Genomic DNA, 20,477 nt, shown 5'->3' with positions numbered 1-20,477 from the left:
AGTAATTCAGGTGCAGATTCTTAACATTTTGCAACATTTAGTTGATACATTTCTCAGCAGCATCTCTGGAGTATTAGCAACTATTGTATCAAGTCTAACAACTGCCTGTAATGAAACCCAGAGATTCTGAACTCAGCAGGGACAAAGATAAGAAATGTGTCAACTAAATGTATCAATTTAAAACAGTTTACAGGGTCAGCGACCCCCCCCTCCCAGAGCTGCTTTAGAACCTGAAAAATGACACTTTACACTTCAATATTATAAAAACAGTGACACATAGAAAATAGAAAGTAATTGGAAAAAGTCGTTATTTCTGGTGATCTATCTTAAAACAACTAGTTGTTTGAAGGTGAACAACCCCTTTAAAAGCTATGGAACACATCTTTCAACCATATTAGGCATATGGCTTATAAGGTGCGTTCACCACTATGTTGCTGTTAGGGAGAACCCCCAGTAGTTGAAAAGCAATTCTGCACCTGCTTCCCATTAAAATGAATGGAAAAACACTCCCTGTGTCAGATGTTGGTTATATTATGTCAAGGACATTTTGACCAGCACATTTCTCCCTATGATGAGTAGTGCCTCTACAAAGGCTCGGAATTTCTCACTGTTTTCACCTTTTGTAGAGTTAATGACAGGAAGGCAGATGTGGAAAGGATAAATGGCCTTTGCATTATAGATTTAACAAATCAATATTAAATCTAATGAAAAGCGAAATATCCAAAAAAACAAAACAAAACGTATTTTATGTTTTGGATAATAAAACGTCACATTTACAGGTTTTGCCTTTTTATAGCTAAAGATGTAGAAGCCGGCATTCACACTAGAACTCTGATTAATAGTGTCCTTATTAAATCCAACATGTTTTTAGTGCAAAACAAATTAAATTGTTTTTAATGTGTTTTCAGATCAGTAATATTATTTACCAAGGTCATATTAAATTTCATCATTTGTTGCTGATAGACCCAGGTGAACGACTGACATACAGTTGGGGGCACATTTACTTTAGCTCGAGTGAAGGGTTAGAATAAAAAATACTTATGAATTTCAAAGTATTTTTTTGGCTACTTTGACCATCGAATTGGCTACTTCGACTTCGAAATGAATGATTCGAACTAAAAATCGTTCGACTATTCGACCATTTGATAGTCAAAGTACTGTCTCTTTAACAAAAACTTCGACCCCCTACTTCGCCACCTAAAACCTACCGAGCATCAATGTTAGCCTATGGGGAAGGTCCCCATAGGCTTTCCTAGGTTTTTTTAATCGAAAGAAAATCGTTCGATCGATGGATTAAAATCCTTCGAATCATTCGATCGAACGATTTTTCTTTTGATCGTGCGAACGAAGGAAATGCGGTAAATCCTTCAACTTCGATATTCGAAGTCAAAGGATTTTACTTCGACGGTCGGATATCGAGGTTTAATTAACCCTCGATATTCGACCATTAGTAAATGTGCCCCCTAATGTTAATTACTGTTAAGAAAGCAAAACTGGGTTTATTGCATTTTAAATATGTGCAGAACTTTATTGTGCATGAACATAACAAAAAAAAACAACGAAGGCAGCTATCATAAAAACAACATCAAGTGTGTACAAATTATGCAAAGTAATTTATGTACATATTAAAATCAATTAGCATTATAAACTTAGCTCTGTAGTCTGCAACTTGTGCTGTTTAAAGTATCATTTCAAAGTACTGTGTAACTTGCTGTTACTGTATAAATTGAACATGATCTGTCCAAAAATAGTACAGGTGTGGTATCCATTATCTGGAAAATTGTAATCCAGAAAGCTCCGAATTATGGAAAGGTCGTCTCTCGTAGACTCCATTATAATCAAGTAATCAAATCCTTTTCTCTGTAATAAAACTTTACATTGTTCTTGATTTAAACTACAATGTAATTAATCCTTACTAGAGGCAAAACAATCTTATTGGATTTATGTAGTAGTTGTAAGGTATGAAGGTTTGATCCAAATTACGGAAAGATCCCAGTTCCCGATTATTCTGGACAAACGGTCTCATACCTGTACAAAATAACCCCCATTTTATGTTTTTCAGGGAACCAAAAAAAAATGGTGTAAAATCAGGGGAATGTATTATGGTGGAACCACAAAAAAGGGTTAGAATTACCCTCTCTTCCTGCAAATATACACCCCTTTAATACCAGTGAGCAGTGCCCTTGCACTGCTGACTGACGCTCCTTCTACAACCAAGTTTATTATCCACAAGTAGCCCTAGGTCCTTTCCATCAAGACCACCCCATTTAGTTGCATAATGTAGCCCCATTAAGGGTCTAAGTGACTTGCTTATTTTATATCCCAGGCGTACTGCCTTAGACTTAACAACAATGAATCTGTTCAGATCGCCAGTTTATCAAGATCCTCCTGCAAGGATGTCACATCCTGGATGGAATTAATTGGGTTGGGCTGCATAGTTATGTGTTATCTGCAAACTCTGATACATTACTTACAATACCTTCTCCTAAGTCATTAATGAACAAATTAAACAAAAGTGGACTAAATACAGAAGCACTTTTACAATTACCCTTTATACCAGGGATCCACAACCTTTTTTACTCCTGAGCCACGTTCAAAAATAAAAAGACTTGGGGAGCAACAGAAGCATGCAAAAAGTTCTTGGGGTGCCAAATAAGGGCTGTGATTGGCTATTTGGTAGCCTCCTATGCGGACAGGCAGCCTACAGGAGGCTCTGTTTGGTAGTGCATCTGTTTTTTATGCAACCAAAACTTGCCTATAAGCCTGGAATTCAACAATAAGCATCTGCTTTGAGGCCACTGAGAGCAACATCCAAGGCATTGGTGAGTAACATGTTGCTCGCGAGCTACTGGTGGGGGATCACTGCTCTATACCCAAAGGCTTGGGCGCACAGGCTGTTGTCAGTGGCTGTTGTCAGCCTGTGTATTTTTGCAGGCTGAGAGAAGCAGATCTGCTCAGTGCCCCTGCTCCACTGATTTGAATCCTGTCAGCCTGTGTGGTCACACAAAGCAGTGCTAAAGCTGAGGTCAGTATTTGGGTTGACCTCAGCCTGTGTGTGACTGCACACAAGCTGATCAAATTGCAAAAAAAAAGAATTGCAAGAAAAATGCAACATGCTGTGTCCCAACCTGCATTCGGCGCTTACATGCGTCTGTGTGAGTACAGCCGCATTGAAAAGAATTCAGCGCATCTACTGCGCTCCCCTGTGGCTGAACACATAAAGCCGGAATGCAGGGGAGCACAGCTTCAAACGCCCGTGAGTAAGGGCCCTTAGGCTTCAGCCCTCTTATTTATCCACATTTCAACAATACCAGTGACATAATATTTCTTATCCAGTGCCATTACCTGCAGTTCTTGTAAACATACCCCCTTTTTAGATTACATACAAGCAACTCCCACAATTGCTGGGCAGCATCATTGAGGTTTCACTAAATGACATGTGCCAGTTAGTCCATAGTCCAATTGTGAAGGACCCCCTATAGTATATTTGATTAATATCATACATTGGCTTATTAAATTGCTAGTTAAATACAAGTAATTTTACTTAAATCTAACACTCGCTCTGCCTACACATATACTGGCAGGGCTTGGTAAAAATCTCAGCTTTCTGGAATGCCTTGCTTGGGATCTGGAAGGAGTTCCTTCTGCACAGGCTGTTTTTTATTACAGGCTTACTAAATAAACCGCAAGAGCTTTTGTGTGGCTCAAACAGTGGCTGAGATCACCATGGAGTACAGGAGAGCCTGCGTCCTCTTATGTCTCTTCTGCTTTGCCCAGGTCACTTTTCAACAGAATGGCAAAAAAAATAAGCAGAACAATAAAGGTAAGAGAATATAATCAGCCTTTGGGTTTTCCAAAGAGGCAGTTAATGTAGAAATGCAGCAGGTTAATATTTTAAACTATACTGATTTACAATATAGAATTTTTGAAGTTATGCTAATCTTAGAATTATTAATGTTTTAAATGGAAATTAACAATATAAGTAGTTGACTTAAATGTTATTCCTTACCCCCAAACAGTGCCAGTATATTAATATGCATTTTCCAGGCTACCACTTTGAAACTGGACACGTATTAAATTTACCTCCGGTATGGCTAATTATCCATTAATGTAGATGCACGTTGCAGACTGTTTATCCTTCTCTAAAGCCATACACTATGCATTTGAGTGGGTTTCTCAGTTATTGCACAATAGGAATTTAAATCAGTTTACTGTAACTAGTGTTTTTTGTAAAACATTATTAGCAGGCGTGAGAGTGATGGTGAGAACACATTACCTACTTGTAGGGTATTTGCAATATTTACATTACAAGAAGCAAGTTGTTGGCAATATTACCTCATCAGCCCCTGAATTCTCACTGGTGCAAAATGTAAGTAGTGTATTATCCCTGTGAAATCCATATGCAGCAATACAGGACATGTTGCATATTTACATTCTATCAATTGCTATCCTTTAGGAGCCACGCAGATTCCTATGTGGTAGGGCTAAACTTTTCTCTAGTGAAGATAGGGTTAAAATATAATTTGTGCTTAGCACATGTTTTCTCAGCTAGGCACTGATCACCAGATGAGAGTAAGTTTTGTACTTATTCTGGGCATTATGGCATTTCTTGGTTAAAATCGTGAAATGTGCTGAGTTTTTCAAATGATCTTTATGTTCTTTATAAAGAGTTTCATATATTAATTGCAACAGTGTACTAAGAGCATGGTGCTTGGGGCTCAGTGAAGGGACCACTTACACAAGAGATTTACGCAAATAAGAGTATAGCTATGGTATGCATTATCCCAAAACCCGTTATCCAGAAATCTCCAAATTATGGAAAGGCTATCTCCCATAGACTCAGTTTTATCCATATAATCCAAAATTTCAAACATGAGTAGGGTCCCATACTGTACCTGTACTAACAAGTAAAGATTCTTAAAGGAATACTGGATAAAGTGTTCTATTTAATTACAGAAAGGCCATCTCCCACAGACTCAATTTTAAGCAAATAATCCACATTTTTAAAAATGATTTCCTTTTTCTCTGTAATAATAAAACAGTACCTTGTACTTGATCCAAAATAAGATATATTTAATCCTTATTGGAGGCAAAACCATCCTATTGAGATTATTTCATGATTTTTAGTAGAGATGGAGATCCAAATTACAGAAAGATCCCTTATCCGGAAAACCCTAGGTTCTGATCATTCTGGATAAAAAGTCCCATAACCGTATTTGTGTTTCTCTTTACCAGTGTCAGCCTGGCCCGCCAGAATATTAGGAATACTAACAGTGGGCCCTCCTGTTCACCCAGTTATTTGGCTTTAGATGCCTATACCATGGTCATTCCCTATTTCTGTATCAGAACAAAGAGGAGAAATGAATAGAAGGATAGATGACAGAGAAGAAACTAAGAGAATAAAAGAGAGTAAAGTAGTTTAGTGTGGATAGTGGGCCTGAGTCCTGCATGGTTCAGTTAGGGATCAGACCCGCTGACCCCTAACCCAACCCTCCACCAAACATATCCCCTACCCAGAACTGCTGACCCAGTCCCTCTAGACTGAGCCCCAGGAACCTGTAAAACCAGAAGTGATGTCACTTTGGCGCCAATTCAGTAGGACAGGGACAGAAAATTGCCTACACTGCAGGGGAGGGAGGGGAACGGTCCTGCACCTTAGTTGGGTACCCAAGCGGAATTCCCACATGGTCAGGTCAGTTACTGCATGTGTACAGATTTTCTAAGAATCATTTTTGGGGGTCTAGCTGGTAATTTTGTGCAATACCTGAGGAAGGGGATGATCCCTGAAAGCTTGTACCACATTCTGCTAAATAAATGTTCTAAAGACATTGCCGGGTATATTGGTGTGCTTCCTCCCTGCTGGAAATCGAATATGGTCAGGCCCATATTTGTGGAAAGGCCACCAAGGGCTGGGCCTAGGGCGGCAGGATTTTAGGGGGCGGCATGCTGCCTAACCACACCCACATTGGTTCAAAACACCGGGGATGCGCAGGAGATACAATCATTTTTTAAAACGGCAGTGGGCCTAGGGGCACCCGCTATGTAAATCCAGCCCTGACTATGGTGACTAGTTTGGAAGTAGCCTGAGGAGTTGAATGCACCTGAATGAAGTAAATTGTATGCTGAAGAACTGTATATTGATATACCTTAACTTAAGTAAGGCACAAACATGGCAAATGACATTGTATGGGACACATAACTCATAAATCATATAAGCCACATGAACATAAGCCCAGTCTGCTGAAATTGCAAGGAGAAATCTTCATGCAACTTGGATGATGGTAATTCAATTATCAGTAACCAATCACAATAAGCATGCCAAGAATCCCAGCATTAAGTCTCATCTGGCAGTATGTTTAACGCACTGATTTTTTTCATTTTTATTTATAAGGAAATCTTAATCATTCATGTGTGTATGGGATCTGCCTACATCAGGATCTCAGTACTGTTACATTTACTAACGCAAGCTCCTTTTGATCTTGAACTATGATATAATATAATGCAGCTGCACATGTATTGCCATTTATATTTTTATATATAAAAACTATTGCTACTGTACAAATGGTATCCATATGCACATCTTGATGTTTTAAATGTGTAAATAGTGGTGGGCTGGGCTTCCAACTTACATGCTTTACTCCCACCATAAGCAGACAGAAATTCCTGCAGCTTCCCTCTATGCTTTGCTGGGATGCCTTGCACACAATGCAAACATTTCCTTGGGCTCCCTCTGTAACCTGCCATTTTATCAGTTTCTCAACTTATTTAAACATTGCATTGTTGTAGAATATGGACTGGTAAATTGTTTCGTGAATAAAAGTTTGCCTAGTGCCCTTGAAATTATAGCTATATGGATAATCTGTAATTTCAATCTCCATACCTGCTAAAAATCATGTTAATATTAAATAAACCCAATATTACTGTTTTGCAACCAGTATGTTATTGTTTTATTATTACAAATAAAGAGGAAATTATTATTATTTTTTTTTAATATAATTATTTATTAAAAACAAACTCTGTGAGAGATGGCCTTCCCATACTTTGGAGCTTTCCGGATAATGGGTTTCCAGATAAAAGGTGAAAACAATATCAGAAAAACTCTGGGAATGTATGTACAGTTCAATGTATCAAAATGCTATTGTGAGATAAATGTTTCATTACAAATGTTGAAAGAAGCCTTATGTTTTGGATCTTCTTCCTTTGACGTAGACTAAATTTAATGGGTTCCAGACAGAGGCATTCAGATTGTGCTCATACAGTGTAAGGACTCTGTACCCAAGGGAGTGGATCAGGCAGATGTCATACTAAAGGAATGCACGGAAAAGCACAAGCACAGTAAGACCTTCTAATGATGTGAAAGATGTGCCTCTGCAGCCAACCTAGAGCCTAATAACTTTCTGTTTTCATAATATTTGCCCAAACTATATGAGTGGTGACACTATGAGGGTTACAGGAATAAAATGACAGTGGAGCCTTCACATATTTTCCCTCTTCATTGTTATTAATGTGCTGCAGATTACTTTTCCAAACGCAGAGACTGCACAAAAGAAGCAAAGTTTGTCTTTCTACAGAGCAGCTGAAATCACACACTTGTGGATTTTAATCCATCATTTTAGTCATTGTCCATATCATTTTGCATTGATCTTTTGTTATGGGCTATTCTCCATTAACTAATATTGTGTCCTAACTGTGTTTCTAAACTTCCGATCAGGTATTCATAGGTTGTGATCAATGAAAATATCCACCTGACGGTACATCAGCCTTGGTCAACTATTGGTGCTCTAGATCAGGGATCCCCAACCTTTTGAACCCATGAGCAACATTCAGAAGTAAAAGGGGTTGGAGGGCAACACTACCATGAAGAATGTTCTTGGGGTGCCAAATAAGTGCTGTGATTGGCCATTTAGTAGCCCCTATGTTAATTGTCAACCGACATTGAGTGAACCTAGTTTTTATGCAACCAAAAGTTTCATCCAAGCCTGGAATTCAAAAATAAGCACCTTCTTTGAGGCCCCTGGGAGCAACATCCAAGGGGTTGGAGAGCAACATGTTACTCACGAGCTACTGGTTGGGGACCACTGCTCTAGATGCTGTGAAGCTACAACACATCTTCCCAATAGTCAAAGACAATACTTGTTCAATCTAGCCCCTACTTTAAAGATAGACCAACACTGACATTATTAAGAAGGTAGTATTTTAAAAGAGGTTGCATACTATGACATTTATATGATTTCATTAACAGTTATCAGGAGATTCCTAAGCAGAAAATGAGGTTAGCACCATAAAAGTGACAGGTACAAAGACAGAGCTTGGTTCATGACAAACCTTATGTGCTTTGTTATTTAAAGATGATCAGATTGTCTCAAGACTGTTGTAATAAATCGGACCCACCAGGGCAGTTGAGGGGAGATTATCTACAATTATAAAATGCTGCATCTTTATTGTGACAACTAGAGTGTTGAACAACCATCATGTGCCTGTCTACAAGGGTCTGCCTCTCCTGATACACCTAGAACTAGTCCATAAGGGCCAACTACCCCAGGTATGCCAGTGTTAGGGGGTTATTTACTAAACTCCGAACGCAAAAATCACAAAAAATTCTTTATTTTTTTTTAATAAAATCGGACTATTAAAAAAAATCACAAATTTTTCAGAATTTATTAAACCCAGAGGATGGAAAAGTCAGAATCAGAAAATCCGGCATCTCAGACCTGTCGCAGTTGCATATAAGTCAATGGAAGAAGTGATGTGCGCTGGGTTTCGTGCAATACCCCAAAGTTTTCGGTGAAAAATCCGAAAAAACTGTGTTTTCAGGTGAAAAATCCCCAAAAATCTTGAAAATCTGATTTTGTTTTTCCCGCAAAGCAAATTTTTGGGAAAATGTAATAATAAATAATGTAAAAAACCCAAGCAAATTTGATCGGACTTTGCAATAAAATCGGACTTAAAGAAATAACCCCTGTAGTCTTATGCGAATGGGGAACACAACTTCTGGACTCTTGCCTTATAAATGGCGGACCCCCAATTTGTAAGTAATTTGTAATTACTTTTTTACTTTATCTGTTCTATTGAGCAGATGTTTATACAGGATACTTATTTTAAACAGTTGTCATGCACACAAACTGTGGCTATTCTCTTATGCCAATCAACCTACAAGTATCGGACTGGGGAGTCTGGGGACCACTGGGGCTGCTGCCTGGGGGCCCCCAACCCCAGTTACACACTCTTGTCAGCTCCTCTAAATGCTGCAGTCTACCATTATGATTTTGGAGTGTATAAAATAACCTGTGCAAACATGGGAAGAACATACATAATTTGTAATTATACCCAAAAAACCAGCAACAGTAATCCCAACAGCTCAGAGGCTAATTCAATAAATTACTAAAGTAATTATATTTAGGTTTTTGGCACATGGTGCTTAGATCGGAGCAGTGCCCATACATGTATGGCAATTTGTTGACGCGGTGCATCAAAACACCCACTGTCCCACAGGACAAACCATTAACATGTTTTTGTACAACTACATGCAAGTAGAAGTTACTGGCTCCAACAGACACCTTTGAAATTTGAAATCTATTTTCTACACGTGAAATTGTATATCTGATCCATCAAAACCCTCAGGAGATGTACTTTCTGTGCCACAAAGCAGCCAGCAAATTGCAGTCTCTAATTGAAATGTTCTTTTTTACCTTTTGGATGATGTCACACGTAGACCTTTTCAGCACTTAAAGGAAAACTATACCCCGAACAATGTCTCTATAAAAAGATATTGCATAAAACAGCTCATATGTAAAACCCTGCTTCATGTAAATAAACCATTTTCATAATAATATACTTTTTTAGTAGTATGTGTCAATGGGTAATCATAAATAGAAAATTGCCATTAAAAAAATAAGGGCCGCCCCCTGGGATCGTAGGATTCACGATGCACACAAACAAACCATACTTGTTAGGTCACATGAGCCAATTAACAGACAGAGTTCTGTCCTGTGCTTCCACACTTCTTCCTGTTACAGTTAGAGTTGTAGTATTTCTGGTCAGGTGATCTCTGAGGCAGCACACAGACCATCACAAAATGGGGGTTCAAGGCAAGAGATGTAAAAGGGCAATATTTACTTAAATATTTATACCAGTTTGGTAAGATTCTTTAATATGCCACTTAATATGATATAAACTATCTGTTGCTTAAGTATTCATGTTGGGGGTATAGTTTTCCTTTAAATAAAAAAATGTCAATGATCTCAAAGCTGTTTGTCCGTTGACCTTGTTTTGTACCACTGAAACAAAATAACAAGAATCCCTTCTACTCCAGACAAAACTCCATTTTCGACAATGCCTTGCACTTTCTAGTAACGTAACTATCCTAATCCAAGCCCAGGTGCAGGATGAACACCCAGGCCCCATACCTCCAGAAGTGCATTCTGCTGCTTTCTTTATGCAAAATGTTATTTTTTTTAATATTAGGCTAGAGCCCCCTGTATAGAAGTATAGCTTTTACATCTACCAAGATTTGTTACCTTAGCAAATGTAAGCAATATGGCTGAACCCATTCATGTATAACTTCAATTGTGCACAGAAGGAATGTATTTCAGACAGATTTCTAGGCTATTCATTCAGTGTAAAGTTGTACACTTGGGAGACTTTTCTTTCACATGTGTGACATTGGAATCCGTTTCTGAAGTTGCATCTGTTTCCATGTTTTACCTTGACTGTTTTGCAGATGTGGTTAGCCTGAAAATGTATGAGGAATTAAAGCAGAAAGTTCAGAACATCGAATTAGAAGTCATTCACCTTAAGGAACAGCAGGCGCTGCAGACAAGTAAGCTTGCATTAGATATTCCTTTGGACCACTGGATGGGGATCACTGCTCTATACTATGCCATATGTTAACTTTAGGGTGAATCAAAGAGAATGTGTGTAAGTCATTTGATTTATAAGGGTCTTAGGGTAGGTGCCTTGAATCATAGGAATCACAGGTATGGGACCTGTTATCCAGAATGCTCGGGACCTGGAGTTTTCCGGATAAGGGATCTTTCCGTAATTTGGATGTTCATACCTTAAGTCTACTAGAAAATCATGTAAACATTAAATAAACCCGATAGGCTGGTTTTGCTTCCAATAAGGATTAATTATATCTTAGTTTGGAGATGTAGTTCTCACAGCAAATAGATATAGATACTGCCAAATGATTTTTATAGTGCCATGGAAATAAGAATGGGCTGGTGGGAGTTCTTTTAGGCTGGGGTAAACTAGGACCTGGGTTTTGGCAAGAAATTATTTGGTATTCCGGTTGGCCAGTCCAAACCTAAACTATTGCCTTCTGTCAAAATATGAAGGTGAATGTCTACATTACTGGTCTTGATATATATATTAGGGATGCACCGAATCCAGGATTCGGTTCGGGATTTGGCCAGGATTCGGTCTTTTTCAGCAGGATTCAGATTCGGCTGAATCCTTCTGCCAGGCCGAACCGAATCCTAATATGCAATGCAAATTAGGGGGTGGAAATTGCGTGACTTTTTGTCACAAAACAAGGAAGTATAAAAAAGTTTCCCATCCCTAATTTGCATATGCAAATTAGGATTCAGATTCGGTTCGGTATTCGGCTGAATCTTTTGCGAAGGATTCGGGGGTTCGGCCGAATCCAAAATAGTGGATTCTGTGCATTCCTAATATATATATAATATAATATATAATATAAAAAGCAAAACGTATTGCACTAAAAACGTTTTTTAAATGCCTGAAATTTGGGTTAGTGTTTTTCTCTTATACAGTATATATACAATTATATCAAATAACTGCTTGGGTGTTGGTGCTTGAGGAAGACCAAAACATTGATTTCACTGATAGGAAGTCTTGTGAGCACTGTGCTTGTTTTGTACATTTTAAAAATAAGACTTTTATCTTAATAACTTATTTGCCTTTTTTATTATCCCAGTTTGCCTGAAAGGGGTGCAGATCTACAACAAATGCTTCCTGGCCTTTAATGAGTTAAAGGCCTACCACCAGGCCAGTGATATGTGCTTTGCCCAAGGGGGAACACTGAGTACTCCGGAGACTGGAGATGAGAATGACTCCTTGTACGATTATGTGCGCAAGAGTATTGGCTCCAGCGCTGAGATCTGGCTTGGCATTAATGACATGGCTACAGAGGGGAACTGGCAAGATCTAAATGGGAGCCCCGTTACCTTTAAACATTGGGAGACTGAAATCACGAAACAGCCTGACGGGGGAAAGCAGGAGAACTGTGCAGCGATGTCGGTTACAGCTATTGGCAAGTGGTTCGACAAAAACTGCAAAACAGAACTCCCTTTTGTGTGTCAGTTTTCTATTGTTTAGGTGCTTGCCATATATTTTGCTCATTATACCAAGACAAATATATAACATTTTATGCAAAATATGCTATGTTGCTTAAAAGACGACAAGGGAATAAGGCTTATTTTAGTCTTTCAAAGCATGAGCTCTTCAAGCTGCCAAAAACACCCTAAATCTCTTTAAATCATGTATATGTATAAAACTTTGAAACAAGTAAACTAATGTCAAATGTTCCAGCTATCTATAATGTATATGGCCTTCATGCAAGTAATAAATGTCAAATTTTACAGCTATTATATATTAGATTCAATTAATAAAGTTTTTTTCGTCTGTGTTTTAATGTGCTTTAATAATCCCAAAAGGACTTGCTACTTCCCTAAAGTGAGAAAAAGACTCATGTACACACACATATAAAAGCAGAAATAAGTGCTATAAAATAGGGCATAAGTGCTAAAATAAGTGCTCTGGAGTGCTGGCTCTGGCTGGCGGCCGAATATATAAAAATGTTCTTGCTGTCAAAAAGACCAGAGCAAAGAAGTAAAAGCATCATTAAAAAAAACAATAAAGTGCAAGTGCATATGCCATTATGAGTCAGCCCCCCCCCCTCGGACTTCTATGATGCTTTGGCCCCTTGTCAGAGGATCAAGTATTTCACCAGAAGAGGTTTTAACACACCTCCAATTAAGAACAGACATTCATTTGAAAAATGGAAAGTTTTGCTGTGTGCAATGTGGCTACATTTTTGGCCACGCCCATTTTATGGCCACAACTTCTAATTACCGTGTCTGTTTTACAAAATTTGTCAGGTTATGAAAGTTTGAACACATTCTTGAGAGTTTTAGTGCAATTAGTGTTATTATAGTTTTGCTTATGAAAGTGAATTGCCATTTAAATTGCTCTACTCAGTTCTCCCAAGAGACTGGCTTATCTCAAATAGTTCCAATTGTTTCTTCACTTATCTTAAATTGTTACAAAAGTATCTAAGTGCAGCTGCTGGCTGTTCTGGGCTCTCTTTCAAAAACGCCTCTTATTTTAATTGTTTCCGGGACTGCTGGGACTTTCCTGCAGAAATAGAGACAGTTGAGAGGTATGGAACAGATGCTACACCTGCAGTTGGTGAAGCCTTTCCTGCACTTTACCATTTTTACATCCCAGGGGGTCTCTCTCCCTGCTTCCAGATCTGTCCATGCTCTCTCCTTGCCTTATTGCCTTACCTTCCTCTTTCCCAGCATCCCTTACACTAGTGCTGTCCAACTGGTGGCCCGAAACCCCCCTTGTGTGACCCCCCACATGAAAATCTGAAAGTCAGAAAAACCAGGAGAGCAGGGGGTGCAATTGTACCAGCCCGCACCCCCTGCGAGTCCCCCCGGCTTCCGGAGGGGAGGGGGGTGGTGCCCTATGCTTTCTGTGTGTGTCATATTCTGCCTTTCATAATTTCCCTGTGTGTGCCATACTTTGCTGCTGTTGGGGGAGAATCCGGCAGCCTCCTCTCTTGGTTCCCACCTGGGGATGCCCCTATTCATAACTCCTCAGGAGGACAGAAGAACTCATAGATAAAACAATAACCCACAAGCAAAGAAATATAACAATAAAGGGAATCCCATCTTTTGTATCACATATAATCATATGGATATAAAGCTATTCTACAATCCTTTGAGAAACACTGGAATATATTACAGTCTGACCGTTATACATTTATATCTAGATTCCAAACCAAGAGTTTCTTTTAAGAAAGATTGTAATTTAAAGAATCAATCAGTATACTGTGGCTGGAGATATCCCTTCCTCCAAAAATATTGGTATGCGAAAAAAAACTTCTTTAGGTCCAGAGTTACAGGTTATGTTTTTTCTCACTTTTACAAAAGATCACATGCAGTTCAATGTGGGTTATCTATCTTTTTGGATGTGCATGTGGCTTACAATATGTTGGACAAAAGAAAACTTAAAGACAGTTTTAGAGAACACAGGTTGAAAGTCTTGGGGGATAAAACAAGGCTTTTCTAAGCACCTTCATGAGATACATAATAAAGACCTAAAAAGTGTTTAACCAATGGGTATTGAATGTTTTAATCCTAATATGTTAGATGGGAATAATGTTATTAATTCTTTAAAATTATTGGATTTATAAATCATAAACCCTTGCTTAACATGGTCTTAAAGAATTATCAGATTTTGTACTATTTTTGTATCTCTACCTTTTCTATTGTATACTTATGAATATGTATGCCCTTTACTCCAAATTACGATTTCTCTGTATGATTTGAAATATTTTTAATTGTTGTTCTTTGGAACAACCAATAGATGGCAGAACTATAACCAACAGATTGCATTGTCTCCAACTGCAATTCATATTTTAACCAACAGACGGTAACTTCTCCAACTGTAATAATTACTGAATGATATTTTATATTTATGGCAATTTATATTGAGCTTTTATTTGGAATTGCTTTCTAGTTTTAATTTAGGTCTGTTCGTAGAATATTTTTTCGTGTGGCTGTTTGACATTTTTCATTTGTACTTAGGGTGCTTCTTTTGATTGTTTCACAACATAAGATGTCCCTCTCCCCATTTTTTGGGATTTATGGGTAACACAAGCGGAACCTTTGATGTTTCCTTTTATGAGGTCACTTCCTCGGGTGGTCAGCTGACTGACATCACATCCATCTCATTTTAAACGACATAAAGAGCATAGCCGAGAACCTACTCTATACAGCACTCGTCTCCATCACCCTTGGGAAAGTCGGGACACAATCATTTCTGATGAACAATTATTCTCTGGTAAATTGTAAGTGCAATATAGCTTTATTTGAATAAAGGTGCTGATACGATGGGAGCACGCCCCTTCTTTTTGTATTTGTAGACTTTTCCTGCTTGGGACCAGCAGATTTAGGGTGGGGGCACACGTGGAGATTAGTTGCCCAGCGACAAATCCTCTGTACTGCGGCCGACTATTCTCCCCAAGTGCGCCCGCTGGCAAGAATATGAATCGCCAGAGGGATGGCATATGAATCGCTTCTGATTTCTGAAATTCTAATCGATTCTTATGCCATCTGGCCGGCGATTCGTATTCTTGCCAGCAGCACCCCATGTGAAACAGTTGTTGTTAATCCCTGCATCTGATTAGCCTTTGATATGTGCCCATGTTTTAAAATAGGTGAACATATTTTTGATATCCAAGTGTATTGCTATAGCCACACTCTTTTAGTTTAATTTGCCCCTGAAAAGGAGTTAAAAGCTATGCGCTAAAAAAAGTCATCCAATGGAGATCAAGCAAAACTACCAGGAGGCAGCTGTAAGTTCAGTGGAAAAAAAACCCCTTCCTGACCCCAAATAGAAACAAGATTATTGTATACATCCTATCACATTATGGGGCAGATTTACATAGGGTCGAATATCGAGGGTTAATTAACCCTCGATATTCGACTGGCGAATGTAAATCCTTCGACTTCGAATATCGAAGTCGAAGGATTTACTGCAATTAGTTTGATCGAACGATTAAATCCTTCGAATCGAACGATTCGAAGGATTTTAATCAATCGATCGAACGATTTTTCTACAACCAAAAAAACATTAGAAAGCCTATGGGGACCTTCCCCATAGGCTAACATTGAGGTTCGGTAGGTTTTAGGTGGTGAAGTAGAGGGTCGAAGTTTTTTTTAAAGAGACTTCGACTATCGAATGGTCAAATATTCAAATGATTTTTAGTTCAAATCGTTCGATTCAAAGTTGAAGTCGAAAATCGAAGTAGCCAAAAAAACCATTCGGAATTCAATGTTTTTTTTATTCTATTCCTTCACTCGAGCTAAGTAAATGGGCCCCTAACTATTTGCAGGGAACTCCACAACCTGACTGTCCTCCAAGTAGTTTCCTGGAATTTTTCCTGCAAAGACCAGAGCTGGCCCTCACTGCACAGAGATAAACTATACCACAAAGGTAATGTTCCAGTAAATATAGGATATGGATGTTACAGTAAATGTAGGATATGGTATTTCCTAGTACCTGGGATTTGTACATGAGGCTGTGAAATGGCATTTCCTGTGTCAGTTGAGTCAAGAGAACATCGTGCTGGTACAGGCCCTGCAGCAGTGTGAATAACTGTCCCAGACACAGCTCTGCATGGAATCACTGCAAAGAAAATGTTCCTGGCTGAATCACTGTTAATCAGTTCCAATATTCAGGGAGCGGCAAGTACTGTTCAAATCAGTCCAACCATTTTCTCTGTTAAAACATTTGGACGCCAGAAATCCTAAGTGTTTTACGCAATGACTCTTTAAAAAAAAAATGTCATCCTAGATCTTAAAGTGATATTCTATTTCATTATCAACATGTTAGAATGGCTCTGCCATCAAAATGCACATAGAATCCATCATGCAGAAATAGCATCTACGTAAAACACAAAACATTGTGATTATGACATTTCTGCTTCCAAGCAGAATTCCAAAATTCCACAAAAGTACAGCTCTCTCTGTAAAAAACAAAACTACTTTAGTAGCATGTTAAGATAAAACCCTTTTTTCTGATGATTTTAGGTAATTTTGCACAACACGTTGTTAAATAATGACAAAGACAAGAGGTCTTCTGTACTCAACCCATTATCAATATATTAAGGACATCAAAACCTTCAACCCATTATCAATATATTAAAGGGATACTGTCATGGGAAAAAATTTTTTTTCCAAAATGAATCAGTTAATAGTGCTGCTCCAGCAGAATTCTGCACTGAAATCCATTTCTCAAAAGAGCAAATAGTTTTTTTTATATTCAATTTTGAAATCTGACATGGGGCTAGACATATTGTCAATTTCCCAGCTGCCCCAAGTCATGTGACTTGTTCTCTGATAAACTTCACTTCACTCTTTACTGCTGTACTGCAAGTTGGAGTGATATCATCCCCCTCCCTTTTCCCCCCCAGCAGCCAAACAAAAGAACAATGGGATGGTAACCAGATAACAGCTCCCTAACACAAGATAACAGCTGCCTGGTAGATCTAAGAACAGCACTTAATAGAAAAACCCATGTCCCACCGAGACACATTCAGTTACATTGAGATGGAAAAACAGCAGCCTGCCAGAAAGCATTTCTCTCCTAAAGTGCAGGCACAAGTCACATGATCAGGGGCAGCTGGGAAATTGACAAAATGTCTAGCCCCATGTCAGATTTCAAAATTGAATATAAAAAAATCTGTTTGCTCTTTTGAGAAATGGATTTCAGTGCAGAATTCTGTTGGAGCAGCACTATTAACTGGTTCATTTTGAAAAAATTTTTTTTCCCATGACAGAATCCCTTTAAGGACATCAAAACCTTCTGTACCCGAAAAATGTCCTCCCCTTTAAACAAAACAGGGATTGTTTGTCCATATAATGGAATATATTCAAGCTGGCCAAATACATCAAAGTCATCTCTGGTCTGGCCAGTCCCACTCACTTTCATCTGATTCATTAAGAATTATATTGCTTCATTATACATTATTCACAGGGACTAAGTTTTATTTTGTATTTCCAGTCTTTTCAATTAATTAAATACAACCCCACCCATCCAGTCTGACCTGCCAATAATTGAACTATGCAACAATACAAAGCACCTGTCCCTGCATCTCCTCATTTGGTATCCTTCTTTAGGGATACAGTGAGCATTTGGCAGGCAGGCCCAGATTTACATAACGGACACCCCTAGGCCCACTGCCATTCGTCGCCTGTCCCCTCTCCTTTATTCCAGCAAATTTGCATCATCGGGACTGGAGCAATGGGGATTGGTGTACGGGAGATTTAAAAGACTACCGTATCTCTTGCTCATCCCCAGTGTTTCTAAACCAATGTGGGTGTGGTTGGGCAGCATGCCACCCCCTAAAATCCTGCTGCCCGAGGCCCGTGCCTTGATGGCTTTCCACAAATCCGAGCCTGTTGGCAGTAGGGTTGCCACCTGTCTGGTTTTGACCCTGACAGCCCCGTATTTTGAAGGCTCAAAAAAGGAAAACCGGCAGCATTCCCTTGACTGACATGGCGATCGGCCAATCGTTGCATCATAGCCCAGCCCCCTGACATGCCTATCTATGTCACGACCCCACCTCCTGATATCACGCCCCGCCCCCTGCCCGGTTTCCACCGTTGCAAAAGTTAAAGTAGAACAGTGGGTGGGGGATGCTTGGAGAGACATATCAAATAGTATTCAGCGCTTCCTTATAAATAGCACATTCTGATGTGCCTATTATAAGGATGTCATTTACATTTCGTTTGAGAATGTCATTCAGAAAATAACCACTTAAAATTTTTTTACAAAACAGCAGTCAAAATCTTTATTTAGCAACACCGTACACATTCCAGATCTATATTCTAGACAAAAGATTGTATGCAATATCTTAAGTAAACAGAACAAAGCTCTAACCATTATTTATAACATACCCTAAGATATTCATATACTGTACATTTCCTCTGTTACTGCACAAACAAAGATCCTGGGTTGACTTCTACCCTACATTTGGGTCTACAGAGCACGCTCCACAACGAGTCAAGGGTCAAAATAATTTACATATAAAAAGCCTTTAAATTAATGTAAATACAGTGATTCTCAAACACATTTTGCAATAATTACAATAAACTTACCAAAAAAAAAAGGTATATCACATAAGAGTTCATATACAGCTCTTACAATTCCCCACAGTACAAGCCTTTCAATAAAAAGCAATACATATTCATTCATTCATTCCCATCAGGACATGAATTTTTACAGTAACGCTAGTTGGTTGGTTTCAACTTTTCAGATATACCTAGATCACATATGTTTGAATGCAGATAAATGAACTAAACAAAATCACAATACCGAAAGACTGGAATTTGAATTGGCCAATATGGTCAAATACATCAATTAACGAGATTCCTAGTCTCTTACACTTAAGTTATGTTTCTCCAATAATTTATTTTAGACATAATATGCATCTGGACATCCAAACTAGAGGTCTCTCCAATTTAGCCATACACGTGGTGGTCCTATAAAGCTTAAACCAAGTGTTTGACCTTTTAGGCAGGCATCATCACAGGAAAAAATCTCAACAACAAAATATTTAGGAAATAATCTGTACAAATTTTTATCATAATCATAGGCTACAAAAATAGCAAACTGGTTCCATTATTATGCAGATCCAAGTGCTTGCTGCCCATAGTCATGCCCGTGTCCCATAATTATGGTAGATTTCCACGGTTTATACAGGGGAATGGATTTGTTAAAATTCTAAACATTTTGACGCAAGGCATTACCAAAAACTATGCAGACAAAATAGTAGATAAGTCCCATGTGTGATTGGAACCTATTAGAAACCGTTAAAGGAGAATTCAACCTGTTCTGAGAAAAACCCATAGACCCCCCTCCCTTCTCCCCCAGGCTAATACCCCCCCCCCCAGGAGATGCCCCATACTCCATACTTATCCCTCGTCGCAGATTCTTCCAGCGAAGTTCCACGCATCCATCTTCTGCGTCCTCGGTAAGCTGACTGCGAGATGGCCAATTTCCGTGTAATTCCGCACATGTACAGTTGCGCAAACTGGCAAACTGCTTACAGAGGACGCAAAAGATGGACTCATGGAACTTTGCTGGAAGAATCTGCGGCGAGGGGGGGTAGTTAGCCTGGGGGGAGGAGGGAGGGGGGTCCGGGTTTTTTTTCTCAGAACAGGTTGATTTCTCATTTAAAGAACAATGGATGATGGTGGAAAACACTAAAAACACAGAAGTTCAACTCCATGGATCACTGCAGGTCATTTAACATCGTGAATAGCTCCGATAGCACAATTCTCTGGCTACTCATGTTGCTTTCCATTGCTATAAAAAGGGAGTGACCCATGGAGAGCCATTTATCAAGGGTCGGATTTCGAATTCATGCGAGTTATTTCTTAACTCACATGAAATCAATTTAACTCGAAATTCGAATATTTGACTATTAATTCATAAAACTGAAAAAGTAAAACTGACTCATTTCACCGACTCGAAAACTCCGACCAAACTTCATTTGAAATTTTTCTCTGAAAAAAACTGGAATGTCAGGAAGGCTACAAACAACTCCAAATTGGTCACTGCACCTCTCCCATTGACTTATACAGTAATTCGGCAGGTTTCAGGTGGCGAATAGTCAAATTTGAATCCTTAAAGGGCCAGAGTATGATAAAACTCGATAA

At 38.8% G+C, this 20,477-nt stretch overlaps 1 protein-coding gene across 2 annotated transcripts; it reads left to right on the top strand.

The window, feature by feature from the left end:
- Positions 1–3,723: 3,723 nt before the first annotated feature.
- On the top strand, positions 3,724–12,649 carry clec3b.L (C-type lectin domain family 3 member B L homeolog). 2 transcript variants are annotated; one of them, NM_001097909.1, is given in 3 exon segments: positions 3,724–3,823; positions 10,721–10,819; positions 11,939–12,649. In NM_001097909.1, coding segments are annotated over 3 exon segments (597 nt in total). In that variant the 5' UTR covers positions 3,724–3,726; the 3' UTR covers positions 12,340–12,649.
- Positions 12,650–20,477: the final 7,828 nt, after the last annotated feature.

This window comes from Xenopus laevis, chromosome 6L, assembly GCF_017654675.1.
Source record: "Xenopus laevis strain J_2021 chromosome 6L, Xenopus_laevis_v10.1, whole genome shotgun sequence".
NCBI classification, from domain to species: Eukaryota; Metazoa; Chordata; class Amphibia; order Anura; family Pipidae; genus Xenopus; species Xenopus laevis.
Note: the sequence above shows the minus strand (reverse complement) of the source record. Positions and strands in the feature narration are given on the sequence as shown.